This window comes from Chlorocebus sabaeus, chromosome 26 (genome assembly GCF_047675955.1).
Source record: "Chlorocebus sabaeus isolate Y175 chromosome 26, mChlSab1.0.hap1, whole genome shotgun sequence".
NCBI lineage: Eukaryota > Metazoa > Chordata > Mammalia > Primates > Cercopithecidae > Chlorocebus > Chlorocebus sabaeus.
This window is the reverse complement of record NC_132929.1, coordinates 28,127,438-28,144,428: the sequence shown is the minus strand read 5'-3', so window position 1 is coordinate 28,144,428 and position 16,991 is coordinate 28,127,438. Positions and strand designations below refer to the sequence as shown.

The window sequence follows — 16,991 nt, the reverse complement described above, 5'->3', positions numbered from 1 at the left end:
TAGGAATGCTTGGAAGGACGGGAGGAGCAGCCTCGAGGTTCCCATCGTTTACTCGGACACAGTGACAGCCCCCGCCATGGCTGCCCTACCACGGGGGCTAGGCTCCGCAGCAGAGTCCCGGGCTCGCTTCGGGGCGTGCGCCCGGGGTGTGCCGCGCCCTCGGGGTCAGTGTCCCGGGCGGGTTTCCGGGCCTCGGTAGCGCAGGAGGCGGCGGCGCCGGCTGGCAGGCTGCTGCTGCTGATGCTCTGTGCTCGCAGCCGTTGGGAGGCAGCGTGAGCCTGAGAGAGCCCAGAGCAGCCGCGGTGGCCCAGCTGGAGCGCAGCCTCCTCCCGCTCCCATAATGCACAGGGCGGCGGCAGCGGCGGCGGCAGCATCGCGGGCCGCCGAGGTGGCTGCCGTGGCGGCGACCCCCAGGACCCCGGGCAGGTGGAGCGCTCGCGGCTGCTCGCCGCGAGCCCGGGAGTGATGGCTAGGCCCCCGCGGGCCGCCAGCGCCTGAGGCGCCCCGCCCCGCCCGGCCCCGCCCGGCCCTGCCCTGCTCCCCGCCGGCGGCTGCGGGCGCTTCCTAGTCCGCGCGGACGGCCGCCCAGGCGAGGTGCGGCCTCCGCACAGGCGGGGGGCGTAGGCGCGCGGAGCCCGCCATGGCTGCGTCGGAGCTCTACACAAAGGTAAGGCGCCCCGTGGCCGGCGTCGAGGACTGGGGCCGCGCGGCCCTCGCCGCCAGCTGTCAGGCTGGGGAGGGGGCGGGAGCGGCGGGGCCAGCGCCACCCCCTTCAGCGCTTCAGAACCCTCGGCCCTACCCGCCGGTCGCCCGCTGCAGCACTTTCCTCTTTCGGGCGAGATGGTTAAGGCGACGGAGGGAGGCCCGCCTCGGGGGTCTCCCCGGCTCCTGCTGCCCTGCTGGAGCTGGGGGCAGAGCGGGCTTCCGAGTGGAAAGGGGGCCCATGTGGATTTAGCAGGGCGGGCGTGCCTCCCCTCCTGCTTGGCTTTGGAAAATTCCCGGCGGGTGGGAGATGCTTGCTCCGGTAGATCGGATGGTTTCTCTCATGGGGACACGCGCTTAAAATAACGTCCTGTGTTGGTATGCAGTGCTGCTTGTACCGCCAGCCAGCCTTTCTGTGAGGTTATTTTGAATCCTGCAAACGGTGGCCGTATCACCTTTAGCTCCCCGGTTTAGCTGCGCTGGGGGTGGCGAGCCCCGGGGAAAGATGTTGCCCGATGAACGCGAGCTGATTCACCGGCTGGGAGGGTCGGTACTCATTTGTCGCTGGGAGTTTGCAACCTGCGTGTAATCCCGCTGAGCCTTGTTAGGCCCCATGTCTTCACATCCTCTGGGGCAAACCTTTCCCTTCTGGGTTTGATTTAAGGGAAGTGGCAGTCTTTTCTTAGACTGACATCAATATTCTCAGGGTCTGGCAATCTCTGAATGGCCTATTATGGAGAACTGTCACTTGAGTGCTGTGCAGATTTGTGATGACCTTTGTGAATATATGTAATCATGGCATTTTATACTATACACCCATGTGTAGGTAGATATTTTGCCAACTATTGATTACTTCTACATGCAGTTAATAGAGTTGCCTTTTCACATTAGCATTTGCGATAGAACTTTCATTTAGGGTCCTGTAATCACTGGAATCATTGTTTCCAAATGTTACTCAAGTCCAGGGCCCAAGTTGCAGTGTGTTTTACAGAGGAAAGAAGTCTGGACTGGGCATCGAGAGACCTGGATTCAAGCCGGGACCTTTTCACTTACTCACTGTGACCTTGGACAAGTCACTTAACATTTCTGGTTCGATTTCCTCATGAGTAAATAGAGTTAATTATACTTGCCTTTCATCCCTTACAAGCTGTTCTGATAATTAAACTTAATAATAGTTGTGAAAGCTTTTTGTAACCTATGAATTTCTCTGCAAATATGAGGTAATATGATTAATTTCTTCAACCACGAAATGAAGAACTTGCATGAAACATTCTCTGAGACCTCTTTCTTTCTAGTTTTAGGTTTAAGGACTGTCCAATTGGAACTTCTCTCTCAACCTGGTAATTTCTTTAGGCATTGCAGATCTCTGATGTGTGAACGAATGCAATTGGAAACTGATTAAAAGTAACTTAACAGACACTTAATATGGTGCTTACTATGTGCCAGGTACTGTTTTAAGCGTCTTAAAAATATGAACTCATAATCCTTATAAGGGACTTATGAGGTTGATATTAGGAAATATCAAAATCATTTTCACATGAAGAGATAATCAGTCTGTAAACATTCCTTGGTTACTTTGTGTAGCCCCTCCCCTCCACTTCTACATCAAGTTTGTCCAACCCGCAGCCCATGGGCCGCATCCGGTCCCAGGACCACTTTGAATGTGCCCCAACACAAATTCGTAAACTTTCTTAAAACATGAGATTTTTTTTTTTCTTTTGCAATTTTTTTTTTAAGCTCATCATTTATCATTAGTGTATTTTATGTGTGGCCAAACACAGTTCTTCCAATGTGGCCCAGGGAAGCCAAAAGATTGGACACCCCCCATTGTATATAGTGAGCAGTCATCTTTGAGCCACCTAATAGTAGGCTGCTTAACTAGAGACTGATTGGATAATAAATTATTGTTGGATTTTGAACACTTTTCCCCCCCAAGATGATTTGAGAGAAAAAATGGGAAAGATATTATGATTTGTAAATGGTAAAGTTTTGGGCTTCTGTCACAGCTTTATCACAATCTATTTTAAAATTTACCTTTTAACAGCCTGAGAAACATAGTGAGACCTGGTCTCTACAAAAAATTTAAAAATTAGGCTGGTCACGATGGCTCACGCCTGTAATCCCAATACGTTGCCGAGGTGGGTGGATCACCTGAGGTCAGGAGTTCGAGACCATCTTGACCAACTTGGCAAAACCCCGTCTCTGCTAAAAATAGAAAATTAGCTGGGCGTGGTGGCGCATGCCTATAATCCCAGCTGCTCAGGAGACTGAGGCAGGAGAATCGCTTGAACCTGGAAGGCGGAGGTTGCAGTGAACAGAGATTGGGCATTGCACTCGAGCCTGGGCAACAAGAGGGAAACTCGGTCTCAAAAAAAAAAAAAAAAAAAAAAAAAATTAAAAAATGAGCTGGGCGTGGTAGTCATGCCTGTGGTCCCAGCTACTCAAGAGCTGAGGCAGGAGGATCAGCTGAGGCAGGAAGATCGCTTGAGCCTGGGAGGTTGAGGCTGCAGTGAGCCATGATTGTGCCACTGCACTCCATTCTGGGCGAAAGAGCAAGAACATGTCTCAAAAAAAAAATTTTTTTTTTAAACCTCTTTGTCATTTTAAAACAGACTGGCTTAGAGATCAAGACTGAAGTTGGGGCTTACACTGCCTTTTTCTAAATACACTTATGCCTAATTAATAGTCTGGTTACTTGGTTGGTTGTTGGCTAATTCTTTTTGTGAATGGGCCTTAGCTTAATGGCAAGCGGAAATAGTTATCAGGCATCCTGGCATCCTATATACCAGGTACTTTGCTTAATATTTATAACAGTGAACAAGATACAGTCCTTTCCCTCAACATGCTCACAGTCTGCTTCTTACATTCTTGACCCACTTTGAATCTATAGGGACATAAATAACCTTATTAGTAGAAGTTAGGGAATGGGTTGTGACATGGGGAAGATTGGGCTGATTCCAGAAATAAAAGCTATTATTGTAATTACTAGAGGAATAGGAAAATCATTAGAAGTATTATCAGTGGATAAGCACAAGGATCTTCCCCTTGCAGAGGATTATAGGAAGGAAGTTCTAGGATAGATTACAAGGAAAGATGTATTAGTGACATGCCGTAATTATGGTATTTAACATTGTGGTTAAATCTGAAAAGTACCCTTTAAAAAAATGTCATTCAGATCTTAAGGGCAGATTTTGATGTGTGATACAGATCAGTTCCTATTATAGTGAAGGACAACAGACTGTTCAGTTTCTTCTTTTTAGCCAGAATGATAATGGTTTTGTCACAGCAATTTAACAAGGCTTCCATTTTGTCAAAATTTCCTGCAGAATAACCATTTTAAGGGCAATAGCTAGGTTCTTGGGATACATTTCTGGAAACTAATATTTTGGTTAAAACATGTTTTGTTGATTTTTAAAAATAACAGTTTTATTGAGATATGAGTCTTATACCATATAATTCACCATTCAAAGTGTACTATTCAATGGTTTTTGGTTTATTCACACAGTAGTATGTTGATTTGTTTGTGGGTCAACCTGCCTTACTCCCAAAAGAATTGAAGGAAACTATGATATCTCATTGCTTCTGATTTTGAAAATATTTGCTAGTCTTGACTTGTCAGTGCATATTTATATCATACATCACCCATAGGTGCTTTTGGTAACTAGAAGCAATTCTACATTTGTGGAGTGGGGTTTATCTATTAGACCTAGAAGGATTACTGGCAGCATTATAATGAATGGCATGCTATTCCTCCTCTCATCATATTCCCAGACACCATGGATAGCACCATAAGTGCTGTAGAATGGTCAAGATTACCTGAAGCTGTTTTTTTTTTTTTTTTTTTTTTTTTTTGAGACAGGGTCTCACTATGTTACCCAGGCTGGAGTGCAGTGAAAGTGAACATGACTCACTGTAGCCTTTAACTCCTGGGTTCAAGCTATCCTCCCACCTCAGCCTCATGAGTAGCTGGGACCACAGTTATGCACCCAGCTAATTTTTAAATTTCTTCTAGAGATGGTCTCAGTATGTTGCCCACGCTTGTCTTAAACTCCTGGACTCAAGTGATCCTCCTGCTTCCACCTCCCATAGTGTGGGATTACAGGCATGAGCCCCCCACATCCAGCCTATTTATTTATTTATTTATTTATTTAGAGTCAGAGTCTTGCTCTGTTGTCCAGGCTGGAGTCCAGTGGTGTGAACATGGTTCACTGCAGTATTGACCTCCCAGGCATAAGCCATCCTCCCACCTCACCTTCCCAGGTAGCTGAATCTACAGGCACGTGCTATCACACCCTGCTAATTTTTGTACTTTTTATAGAGACAGGGTCTTGCTATGTTGCCCAGGCTGGTCTCTAACTCCTCAGCTCAAGTGATCCTCCTGCCTCGGCCACCCAAAGTGTTGAGATTACAGACATGAGCCACCATGCCTGGCTTATTTTTAATTTTTAAAAAGTTTAAATTTTTTTGTTTACTTTTCTGTTTTGTTTTGTTTTTACCTGAAGCTGTTTGATTAGGAGGTTCCCATGTGTGCTAAGATGCTGAGTATTGTAACAGTGCAAAGACAATCTAAAATTCCACATTTGCAAAGCATGTTAACTTGCCTAGATGAAACAGCTCTTACGGTTGGTAGATTGTATATGTGTAACTTTTGATTCCCAACATATCCTCTCATATGTACAGGAGCCACATGGCCTAGATTTTTTCTGGGATAGATCCACTTTTATATTCTATGGCACTGTCTCTTCAAACTATTGATCCTGGAAATTCTAATATTTTCATGTTGAGACTGTATTTCTCAGACTGCTTTCAACATCTTAAAGAGGAACAGAAATCTCATCTCTGATCATGTGCCCTGACTCGGAGTTTGGCAAGGACGTTAGTTGTCCTCAAGTCTCCTGTCACACCCTTTCCATTTGAATTTCCTCCTGGTGTTAAAGGCATTGCTGTTCTCCTAGTTCCTCAGCTTGGAAACCTCCATCTCTTTTTTTCTTGTCTTTCACATTCGACTTTTTCTATATCAATTCTAATTTCAGTTGACATCCAGCTGATAGCTCAGATTTGGAACTTCCACTAGTACTCTTTTTCTCTGTCTTAATGTCCCAAACATGTTTCTGTCTTATTGTGGTTACTGTATCTGTGTATATGTTTACCACTCCCACCATACTGTAAGCCCCCTGAGATGCCGTTTTGTTTACCTCCTGTAGAGCCTAGCACAGTGTCTTACACAGAATAGCTGCTCATTGAATATTTGTTGAATGAATACTTAAACAAGAGAGGGATGGAATGAAAATAATGGTTTGGCATGATTAGTCCACTTGTAGGGACGAAGCAGGGTATAAAGATGTGGTTAAACAAGTAAACACATTTTCAGGCATGTTGAACAGGATAAGTAATATAACTGGGAGCCAGGGAGACCAGGAAACTTTCAGGAAACAAAGTGTGAAGTGATGAAGGTCTGGTGGACTGAGGCAGGGGCAGAAGGTGTGGGAAAGAAGAGGATAAATTTGAGAGACAGGTCTCTCCGAGATGGATTACATATAGGATGGGAAGGAGCAGGAGTAGGTTGAAATAATACCAGTAGCTCCAGCCTTGGAAACTGAAAGTTAATTCCTGTTTCATCACACATTTTGACTGCCTCTGTGGAACTTGAATCCTACTAAGAAATACTTCTTTACACAGCTTGACAAAGCAAAATGCCCATTGTTTCCTCTTGAAATTTGTTACTCTTTCTTGAAGTGTGAAAATTTTGTGTATTGCCCAGAAGAGGTTCTGATTCTAATGAGAATTGCTGCTGTCACATAGTTTAAATCTTACTGGTACTTTTAGCTTTTTTTTTTTTTTTTTTTTTTTAAATAATGAAAGAGAACTGGAGGAAGGTTTATGAATGGGCTTCCAGGGATTTAACAACAACCTCAGGGGAGGGGTGACAGGGAATGCTAACTCGTGTAGGGGAGAATGTGGGAGGGGAGAGATGATCCACCTTACTTCTTACCTCAGAAGGTAATTTAGTTTCTCTGTTTTTCGTTTTATGATGAATTTTGCCTCCATTGAGAGAATTCAGGAGTACGTGGTCCACTAGAGGATCGACTTGGTTGTATTTGTCTTCACTTCAGGCAATTCCCAGTGAAGTACGAGGTACTGCTGGAAGTATAAACTTCTGGCTGATCAATGGAGTAAGGTCTGGCCATAGGCAAAATCTTACGTGAGCAATTCCACTTCTTCCACTCCACCCGAAGGCATGTCCCCCATCCCTACAGTGGTCTTCCTAGACTTGTTCTATTTGTCTTCCTGGGGAGTTTGTCCTTTCCTCCCCAGCACCACCCCACTCCCAATCTTGCATCCACTTTATTGAGGTATAATATACATGAAAAGTCCCTCATTTTAAGTGTACAGTTTGATGAGTTTTGACATATATTCTCTCATGTAACCACCACCACAAACAAGATGTAGAACATTTCCATCACCCCTAAAGTTCCCTTGTGCTTAGTCTCTTATCTTCCCCAACATCTTCAAGGAGTTTACTGGAGTTATGTTTGCTCATTAGGGCAGAAGGAAGTTTTTTCTTTTTGGTTTTTCCAAAATGAATGCTATGGTTCCACCTTAGCCCAACCAGTAGAGATACTTACTACAAAGGCCTGGCATTGGAGGTCATGGCTGTGGAGTTTCATTTTCAGTGGGAGGCGGAAGTGGATGTAAAAGGAGTTTAAATGACTTTTGTTTAATCTTTCGTTCACACACTGACCACTTTGCCTTTATTAATGATACCTGCCTTTGATGCCTTCTGAAATGCCCTTTGGTTAATTTTGCCCTTTAACAGTTCCTCTTCCCCATCTGTCTTGGTTGTAACGTCAGTCTGAGTTTGTGCTGATACAACCTAAACTTTGCAGAAACTTATCCCTGGCTTCTTCATGCCTCAGGCATTCTCCATTTCTCTTTTAAGCCCTCCTTACTTGGAATTCTTTTTAACTAGCAGACATTAGCATTAAGTATCTCCCTGTACAGCAAAGGTTTTTGCCAATTGTAAAACTTAGGGATGATGTAATTATTTTTTGATTTCAAAATAATGATTCTAAATTTGATTGAAATCAAGGGAGAAGTGCATTGTACATAATGCACTAAGTGTTCATGAATGTTCGTGAGGACCGTGTGTCTACCTCCTTTGGCCTAATGTATTACTGTGGCCAAAAATGTGGGCAAGATGCTGGACTAGAGGGAGACTGGATACACAAAAAAGATAGGTTTTGTCCATCTTTTGTCACATATACAAAAACATATAGTCCTAGCCAGGAATCCTGCATGTGTGGTTGGGGTTTCTACTTCTTGATAAATATACCGGAAACCAGAGAAATTTCAGAATAGGAGAAGTAAAATGATCAGGACAGTGAAGAGGCTAGACAGATTAAAAGTGTAGAACTCTCTAGTTTAGAAAGATGAAGGTGAGCTGGGAATACAGTAGAGTGGTTTATTTTGTTTTTGAGACGGAGTCTCGCTCTGTCACCCAGGCTGGAGTGCAGTGGCACCATCTCGGCTCACTGTAACCTCTGCCTGTTGGGTTCAAGCGATTCTTCTGCCTCAGCCTCCCAAGTAGCTGGGACTACAGGTGTGTGCCACCACCCCCGGCTAATTTTTGTATTTTTAGTAGCGATGGGGCTTCACAATATCGGCCAGGCTGGTCTCGAACTCCTGACCACGTGATCCGCCTACCTCGGCCTCCCAAAGTGCTGGGATTACTGGCATGAGCCACCGTGCCCAGCCCTACAGTATACTATTTGACATCCAGAATAGTGGAAGTTTGTAACATCAAATCTCAGTTTAGTAGGGATATGTTTTAGATCTTGAAACAAATCAATATATGCCATTTTAAATGAATTTCTACTTTCAACATTAAGTTTTACATTTCTGAAAGTCATTACCTCAAGTTATGGTATTAGCTGAGATACAGGATGTAAATAGAGAGGGCCTGGGTAATTTATGGATGAGAGATTTGGCACACTGACTTACCAAACCTCTCTTTAACAGTGTCAATCAGTTTACCAGCCATAGCTGTTTTAGTTGGAAGAAACAGAAACCCAACTCAAGCCAAAAAGTAGTTTATTTGCTCATGTGACTTAAAAATCTAGGCATGGCTGGAATCAAGGCTCAGACATGGTCTTTGGGGCTCTCTTCACTGACTCTCACATGCTGTCTGACATTAGTTTCATCCTCAGGACAGCTTTTTTTAGGGGTGAAAAGATGGTCAGTGGCACCTGCAGATCACGTGATCTTACAGCCCTGGGGCTGGAGGAAGAGAGCCTGAGAGAGGAATTCTGGTCATGTGCCTTCTCCTTTCACTGTGGCCTCTAGGCAGTAGGAGAGGAGCACCATGAGTGGTCAAGTCTGTGCTCACCCCAGAGGCCTGGGGGAGGACAGCGCACCATGATTGATAGTTTCACTCCAACCTCATAGGATGGCTGTGAGCTGTTCGCCATTGGAAGGAAAAGTGCTAGGTAGACAAAATAAACAACTACCCTCAGTGCCTGTCAGCTATGAATAGGTCACCGAAAATGATAGTCACTGAATTCTAGCCCTCCTTTTCTGGTCTTTGAGCAGAAGAATGGGAGATTTTGCTTGACCAGGGGACATTAGGTATCTTTCCCCTAGAGAATCATTTTGGATTGAAAAATAAAAGCCAGGCCAGGTGCGGTGGCTCACGCCTGTAATCCCAGTGCTTTGGGAGGCCGAGGCGGGCAGATCATGAGGTCAGGAGCTTGAGACCAGCCTGGCTAACATGGTGAAATTTTCTTTTTCTTTTTTTTTTTTTGAGACGGAGTCTCGCTCTGTCGCCCAGGCTGGAGTGCAGTGGCCGGATCAGCTCACTGCAAGCTCCGCCTCCCGGGTTCACGCCATTCTCCTGCCTCAGCCTCCCGAGTAGCTGGGACTACAGGCGCCCGCCACCGCGCCCGGCTAGTTTTTTGTATTTTTTAGTAGAGACGGGGTTTCACCATGTTAGCCAGGATGGTCTCGATCTCCTGACCTCGTGATCCGCCCGTCTCGGCCTCCCAAAGTGCTAGGATTACAGGCTTGAGCCACCGCGCCCGGCCATGGTGAAATTTTCTACTAAAAATACAAAAATTAGCCGGGCAGGGTGGCGTGTGCCTGTAATCCCAGCTACTCGGGAGGCTGAGGCAGGAGGTTTGCTTGATCCCGGGAAGCAGAATTGTGCAAAATTTCTTTTTGTCTGTCCATCATCCCTTGTTCATGTCCGGTGGTAGTCTGTCTTCTGTTCTCTTCATCCCATCTGTTCATCTTCTTTATCCCCCTACTATTTAATTTTTTCTACCCACCCCTTCTGCCCTGTTATGATTTGTTATAACCAAGTATATATACACCCTACACCTATGATGGAATAAAATAGGTTACTAAAGAGTGAATCTTTTGCGGGGCGCGGTGGCTCATGCCTGTAATCCTAGCACTTTGGGAGGCCCAGGCAGGCAGATCACGAGGTCAGGAGATTGAGACCATCTTAGCTAACATGGTGAAACCCCGTCTCTACTAAAAATACAAAAAAATTAGCCGGGCGTGGTGGCGGGCGCCTGTAGTCGCAGCTACTGGGGAGGCTGAGGCAGGAGAACGGGGTGAACCCAGGAGGCGGCGGAGCTTGCAGTGAGTGGAGATTGCGCCACTGCACTCCAGCCTCGGCGATAGAGCGAGACTCCGTCTCAAAAAAATAAATAAATAAATAAATAAATAAATAAATAAATAAAGAGTGACTCTTTTCTTCATAACTTAGATTGAAGAGGGAACTTCATTTTTGCTTTTGCTTTATTACCACTCCCTGATCTGACATCACAAAGTAATTTTTTACGAGTTTGCGTTAATCATTTTCCGTGTATGTGAGTGTTTCAAACAAACACTTTTGTGTTAGACTAGTTAGACTAGACTAGTTCAACCTTAGTTTTTTAGCTTACCATACTGGTCTACATTACAGTAAGATGACTGGATATTCCTTTAAAGATATGATCTCACCTTAAAACATTTTTCTGCCAGTACTTAAACAACTTTTACACAAGGTTGGTCTCTCTATGCTTAAACTCAGAAAAAAAAAATCTTACTTCTAGTTTGATAAGCAGCATGGTTGGGTTGGGAGCAGAATTTTGCTGGAGACGTTGTCTGTAAAATTGGGAAATGTATATCTTAATAATAAGGAATTTTGGTCCACAACCTAGATTAAATTTTCATAAAGTCAGAATGTGTATTTCTTGTTTTAGAAATGAAAAGTTAAGCCCCTTAGAGTTACTATTGCATTTTAACCCACTCGTACTGTTGATACTAATTTTTTTCATCCTCGACCAAAATTTCTCAACCTCTGCACCACTGATAGTAGGCTAGATAATTCTTTTTTTGTGTGTGTGGGAGGGGTGGCTCTCCTGTGTATTGTAGTATGTTTAGCCAAATCTCTGACCTTTATCTATGAGATCCAGTAGCACCCAACATCCCTAGTTGTGACAACCAATATTGCCTACAGACATTGCTAGATATCTCTTGGGGTGGTGGGGATGGGGGAGAATCACACATACCCTTCAAACCACTAAACTAGATGATAAGCCTTCAACTAGGGTAAGAACAAGTAGGAAGAAGTTAATTGGGAAATTAGGATTAATTGGGAAAACTTTTTAAAAAGTTGATTTATAAGCATTATTTTTCTGCTTATAGAAGTGATGCCTTGTAGCTAATCTGGATTATTTGAATAATACAGAACATATAAAGGAAGAAAGTTAAACTAATTATGCCACCTAGAAATAATCATTGTCAACTATTGATTTTAAGTCTTTTGTCTATATTCACAAGTGGTAATTATTTTTAAAATAATTTTTAAACTTAATATGTATTGTGAGAATTTATATCAATAAATATTCATTGAAAAAATATATCTGTGTATGTATGTTTTGAGACGAAATTTCGCTCTTGTTGCCCAGGCTGGAGCGCATTGGCGCGATCTCAGCTCACCTCAACCTCCGCCTCCCAGGTTCAAGTAATACTCCGGCCTCAGCCTCTGAAGTAGCTAGGATTACAGGTGCCCGGAGTAGCTGGGATTACAAGTGCCTGCCACCACGCCTGGCTAAGTTGTATTTTTAGTAAAGACGGGGTTTTACCATGTTGGCTAGGCTGGTCTTGAACTCCTGACCTCAGGTGATCTGCCCACCTCAGTTTCCCAAAGTGCTGGGATTACGGGTGTGAGCCACCGTGCCCAGCCCATTGAAAATATTTTTAATGGCAGCATAATATTCAATCATCTGGGTATACCAAAATGTATTTACTGCTGGGCATTTTTCACTAATGGAAGTGATATGCTATGGTGAGCATCTTTGTTCATAAGTCTGCTTAGTCAGTTTTAGTTAATTATAGAATTCAAGTCTCCCTAGCAAGAATTAGCATTTGTATTTATGCAGGATAGGGCATTCACATTCACTTCATTTTAAAAATAGCACTTTTTATGTACATTGCCTGAGGGATAGGGTGACCAGATGTCCCACTTCTAGAAGATGCTTTCCGCCTTTTAATATCTTTATTCTGTTTTGAGAAATTTTCTTAGACTAGAAACATATAAGTTCATTTCAAAAATTTAACCTTTTGGAAATTGAGACTGCTTCTTTTTCTGACCATTGTCATTATTGTTGGTTTTATTCACTCTGTTTCTTGATCTTTGATGAAATCTGTGCCAGAGAGAATAATTGAACTGGAAAGAATTTTAAAAAGAGAAAAAATATGAAGCTTCTGAATTACTACACATGATACAATTTTAGTTTGAAAATTACCTGATAATATGTTGTCAGGACATTGTAGACATGTCCTCCTAATTAGAACAAATTAACAGTGTCTGGAGGAGGCTATGCATTTGCTTTCGGGGACAGTTGAGGAACCTGAGAGTCCTTCAGCATCAACTACCTGCTTTGTAAAATAATTAGAATGGAGCAAAATATGCCCAATGCTAAAGGAGCACCCTAGAATGGAATCTTTATAGCAGTCAGAAAGTGTTTTGGGATTAGTGAGGCCTTCAGGTCATTGCTGTGCGTAGCAGCCCTTCCGAAGGACTAGGATCACAGCAGTAGCCACAGACCCGGACAGGGGTTGATTGTGTGGAGCCATAGACATTAAAGGCATAGGAAACTGAGTTGAAAGCCTTAGCAGCCTTGGAAGTTGCTTTTCTTCCTCCACTAAAACCTTGTTTTTTTTTAACCTTATATAGTTATTACTTGTTTTCTTCTAAAAACTGTGGCTCAGTCAAATGTGTGGTTCCATGGCAGTAAATTATCAAGTGATAGTGATTAATATTTACTGAGGCTTTACTGTAGGCCAGATGCTATTCTGAGGGCTTTGTTGCAACTGTTTCCTTCCTTGCCTTCCACCCCTCCCAGGGTCCTGAAAGCGAGGCAGTGCATCACAGAAGTCAAGGGCGTGGAGTCCACACCTAGATACTGGATCTTGGTTTGAATCCTGGTTTTGCTATTCACTTTCTCTGTGTCCTTAAGCCGCTTAACCTCTTTATGCTTCAGTTTCCTTATCTTTATAGTGGTGATAATAAAACCTACCTTATGTGGTTTTAATGATGACTAAGTTATAATATATTAAGAAATGCTTAGAATAGTGACCGGTATTTAGTAAATTCTTTTTTTTTTTTTTTTTTTTGAGACAGTCTTGCTCTGTCGCCCGGGCTGGAGCGCAATGGGGTGATCTCGGCTCACTGCAAGCTTGGCCTCCTGGGTTCACGCCATTCTCCTGGCTCAGCCTCCCGAGTAACTGGGACTGCAGGCGCCCACCACCACGCCCAACTGATTTTTTGTATTTTTAGTAGAGACGGGGTTTCACCGTGTTAGCCAGGATGGTCTCAGTCTCCTGACCTCGTGATCCGCCCTCCTCGGCCTCCCAAAGTGCTGGGATTACAGGCGTGAGCCATCGCACCCGGCCGGTATTTAGTAAATTCTTACAAGTATTAGTTATTACTGTTGTTGCTGTTACAGCTGTCATTCTCTTTTCTCTCTGTCTGCTTTCTTGTCATAAGCTCACTTACCTCCTATTGCACCTTAGGTATTGACGTTCCTGGGCTCTGTCCTTGACCTACACTCCCTCCCACTGTGGCCTGATCCAGTCTTGAAGAGTCAGGTGCCAGCCCTGTGCTGATGACTTCCAAACCTGTTTCCAGTCCACTTGCTCTCCCTACAAACCTAGATCCCTACAGACAGCTGCCTTGTGGACATCTTCACAAGCACCCCAAACCCAGCATATTCAAAATCGATTGTCATCTCCTGCCTCCTTCTTCATACTACTCTACCTGATTTAATTTCTCTGTGTCTTAGTTTCTTCATCTATGTGATGGGATAATACTTACTTCATAGGGTTGTTATGAGGATTAAGTGAGATAGTTCATGGGAAGCACTTAGCATAATGCCTGGCACATATTTAAGAAATGTTAGCTACTGTAATTGTTGTTGTTATTTCTTGTTCCTGTCTGGTGAATGACATCAATATCCCTCCAATAACCCAAACGCAAAACTTAGAAATAGTCTTGATTTACCTTCCCCTGCACCCCTGCACCCCACCTAATCAGTTATTTCCTAGTACTGTTGCTGCTTTATTTGGGGACCTTATCTTTTTTTTTTCTTTCTTTTTACTTTCTTTTTTTTCTTGAGACAGGGTCTTGCTCTGTTGCTCAGGCTGGAGTGCAGTGACGTGATCATAGCTCACTGCAGTCTCAACCTTGTGAGCTAAGTAATCCTTCTGCCTCGGCCCCCCAAGTAGCTGGCACTATAGTAGCTGCATGCCACCACACCTAGCTAATTTTTTGTTTTTTGGAAACAGGGTCTCACTGTGTTGCCCAGGCTGGTCTCGAACTCCTGGGCTTAAGTGATCCTCCCACCTTGGCCTCCCGAAGTGCTGAGATTAGAGGCATGAGCCACCATGCTTGGCTTGGTCCCTTATTCTTTCCTGGTTCCTGAAACAGCTTCCTAAGCAATCTTTGGTCTTACTTTCTATAATCTTTTTTTTTTTCATTCTGTTACTAGTGAGATCTTTGTAATGCACATATCTGATCATGCCACTACCTGGCTTGAAATTCCTTTGAAGCCATTCCTTGAAATTCCTTTGAAATGATTCCCCGTAGGATTTTGTCCTGAAAATAAATTTGTTAGTGTAATGCTTCCTGAACTTTGGTGTCCATCTGAATTACTGGGAATCTTGTTAAAGGGAAGATTCTGACTCAGTAGGTCTGTGATGGGGCATGAGACTGCATTTCTAACAACTCCCAGGTGATGCCTGTGTTGCTGAATTGAGAACCACACCTTGAGCAGTGAGGCTGTAATACACAGGCTCTGTATGACCTGCCTTCGCCCTAGGCCTGCCTCATCTCTCCTGTTTCCCTCCTGGCATTCAGTCTTTATTTTAAGTCAGGAGCTTGCCAACTTTGCCTTCTTCTGATTTCCACCATTCCCCTTCTTTATAAAGAATTATTTTCTTTTAATAAAATAATTATTCTTTTTTTTTTTTTTTTGAGACGGAGTTTTGCTTTTGTTGCCCAGGCTGGAGTGCAATGGTGCCATCTCGGCTCACCACAACCTCCGCTTCTTGGGTTCAAGCTATTCTGCCTCAGCCTCCCCAGTATCTGAGATTATAGGCACAGGGCACCACGCCCTACTAATTTTTGTATTTTTAGTAGAGATGGGGTTTCTCCATGTTGGCCAGGCTGGTGTTGAACCCCTGAGCTCAGGTGATCTGCCCATCTCGGCCCCCCAAAGTGCTGGGATTACAGGTGGGAGCCACCGCACCCGGCCAGCTTATTCTGTAGCCTGGTGATTAAGAATTATGATCTTTTTCTAAACCTACTGTCTTGGCTTGATCTTTCACAACACTAGAGTTTCTCAGACTTTACTATGTGTAGCGATCATCTGGAATACTTTTTTTTTTTTCTTTTCCTGTGGAGACAGTCTTGCTCTGTCACCCAGGCTGGAGTGCACCAGTGTGATCTCGGCTCACTGCAACCTGTTTACCAGGATGGTCTCAGTCTCCTGACCTCATGATCCACCCGCCTCAGCCTCCCAAAGTGCTGGGATTACAGGCGTGAGCCACCGCACCTGGCTCTTTTTGCTATTTTTAAAGGCAACTGGAAAAACTGCCTCACTTATATTAAAACATAATTAAGAGTCTTCTATGGCAAAAGATGTTCCATTACCTTTGCTAATATTAAATGGGTGTGAAACAGTATAGGAAATCACTCACAAAATTACTTGGGAACTCTTTTCCTTTAAAATAAACTATTTTAAAAAGTATAAAAATAATAAATGCCCAGGGTAGAATCTTGGAACATTTGAAATGCAAAAGAAAAATTGTAATCTCACTCTCCTCAGATACTCTTAATATTTTGATGTATGTCCTTCTTGTCTTTTTCTCTCTCTATATATATATATTTTTTAGCAAAATGCTTTACTTTATGAATACTATTTTGTGGCAAGATTGTTTTCTCTAAGAAGTATATTGTGAAGGTTTTCCCATGCCAATACGTGTTATTCTACAGTGTGTTTTTTTCATGACTTCAGAGTATTATATTGCATTAATTAGTCATATGTTACTCAACCAGACCCCTGTGATAAGGACTTCTAATTTTTTAACAGTTTACATTTAAACTGAAGATAACCAAAGCCTTTGTGTGTTTGTTTACAAAGAAATAAATTGTAGTCATTAATTAATTTGACTGTAATTGCAAAACATCCCATTTTTCTACTATAACAATATTGGTACAAAAACTTGGTGAATTATGGTATCAATGTTAAGATTAATCTAGTTAGATCTTAGAAGGCCAAAAAACAAACAGAAATATCAAAGAACTCAGGAATAAATCCTTAAAAATAGTTATGTATTTGGAACCTCAGAGTATGCCAGGCACAACAGCTTACTAGAAGGCAATTCTCCAAACTACAGAGGTAGATAGGTTAAGATTATTAATCAGTGGGCCAGTTAGTTCCAACCTGAGAGGGTAAAGGATCCCTTCCTATTCCAGTATTTTGGAAGCCATATGCGCATGAGTTGTATTCTCATGTTAGCTGAGGAGACTATCCCTGAGTAATTAAAGGCACTCAAGATTTGTCAAGCTCTTGCATGCATATTTAATGGGAGGATAGCCTGGTTACTCAGAAGCTGTTGGCTTTAGAAATGGAAAGGTTGACTTAGGCTAAAGGAAGGAGAAATATAGCAGAGGCAGTTATTCAAGAAAAAAACACATGTACTGAATCAGGAGAAGTAATGTGGGAAATAATCTCTGA

General features: G+C 43.3%; 1 protein-coding gene across 4 annotated transcripts in view; it reads left to right on the top strand.

The window, feature by feature from the left end:
* Positions 1 to 340: 340 nt before the first annotated feature.
* MYO5A (myosin VA) overlaps positions 341 to 16,991 on the top strand; it is a 214,462-nt gene continuing 197,811 nt past the window's right edge. For 3 of the 4 annotated variants that reach the window (XM_038009994.2, XM_008016570.3, XM_008016567.3), the window contains exon 1: positions 341 to 667. In XM_038009994.2, the coding sequence (XP_037865922.2) occupies positions 641 to 667 (27 nt within the window). In that variant the 5' untranslated portion in view covers positions 341 to 640. The remainder of the gene's footprint in view (positions 668 to 16,991) is intronic. The other variant, XM_008016572.3, reaches the window with a different exon arrangement.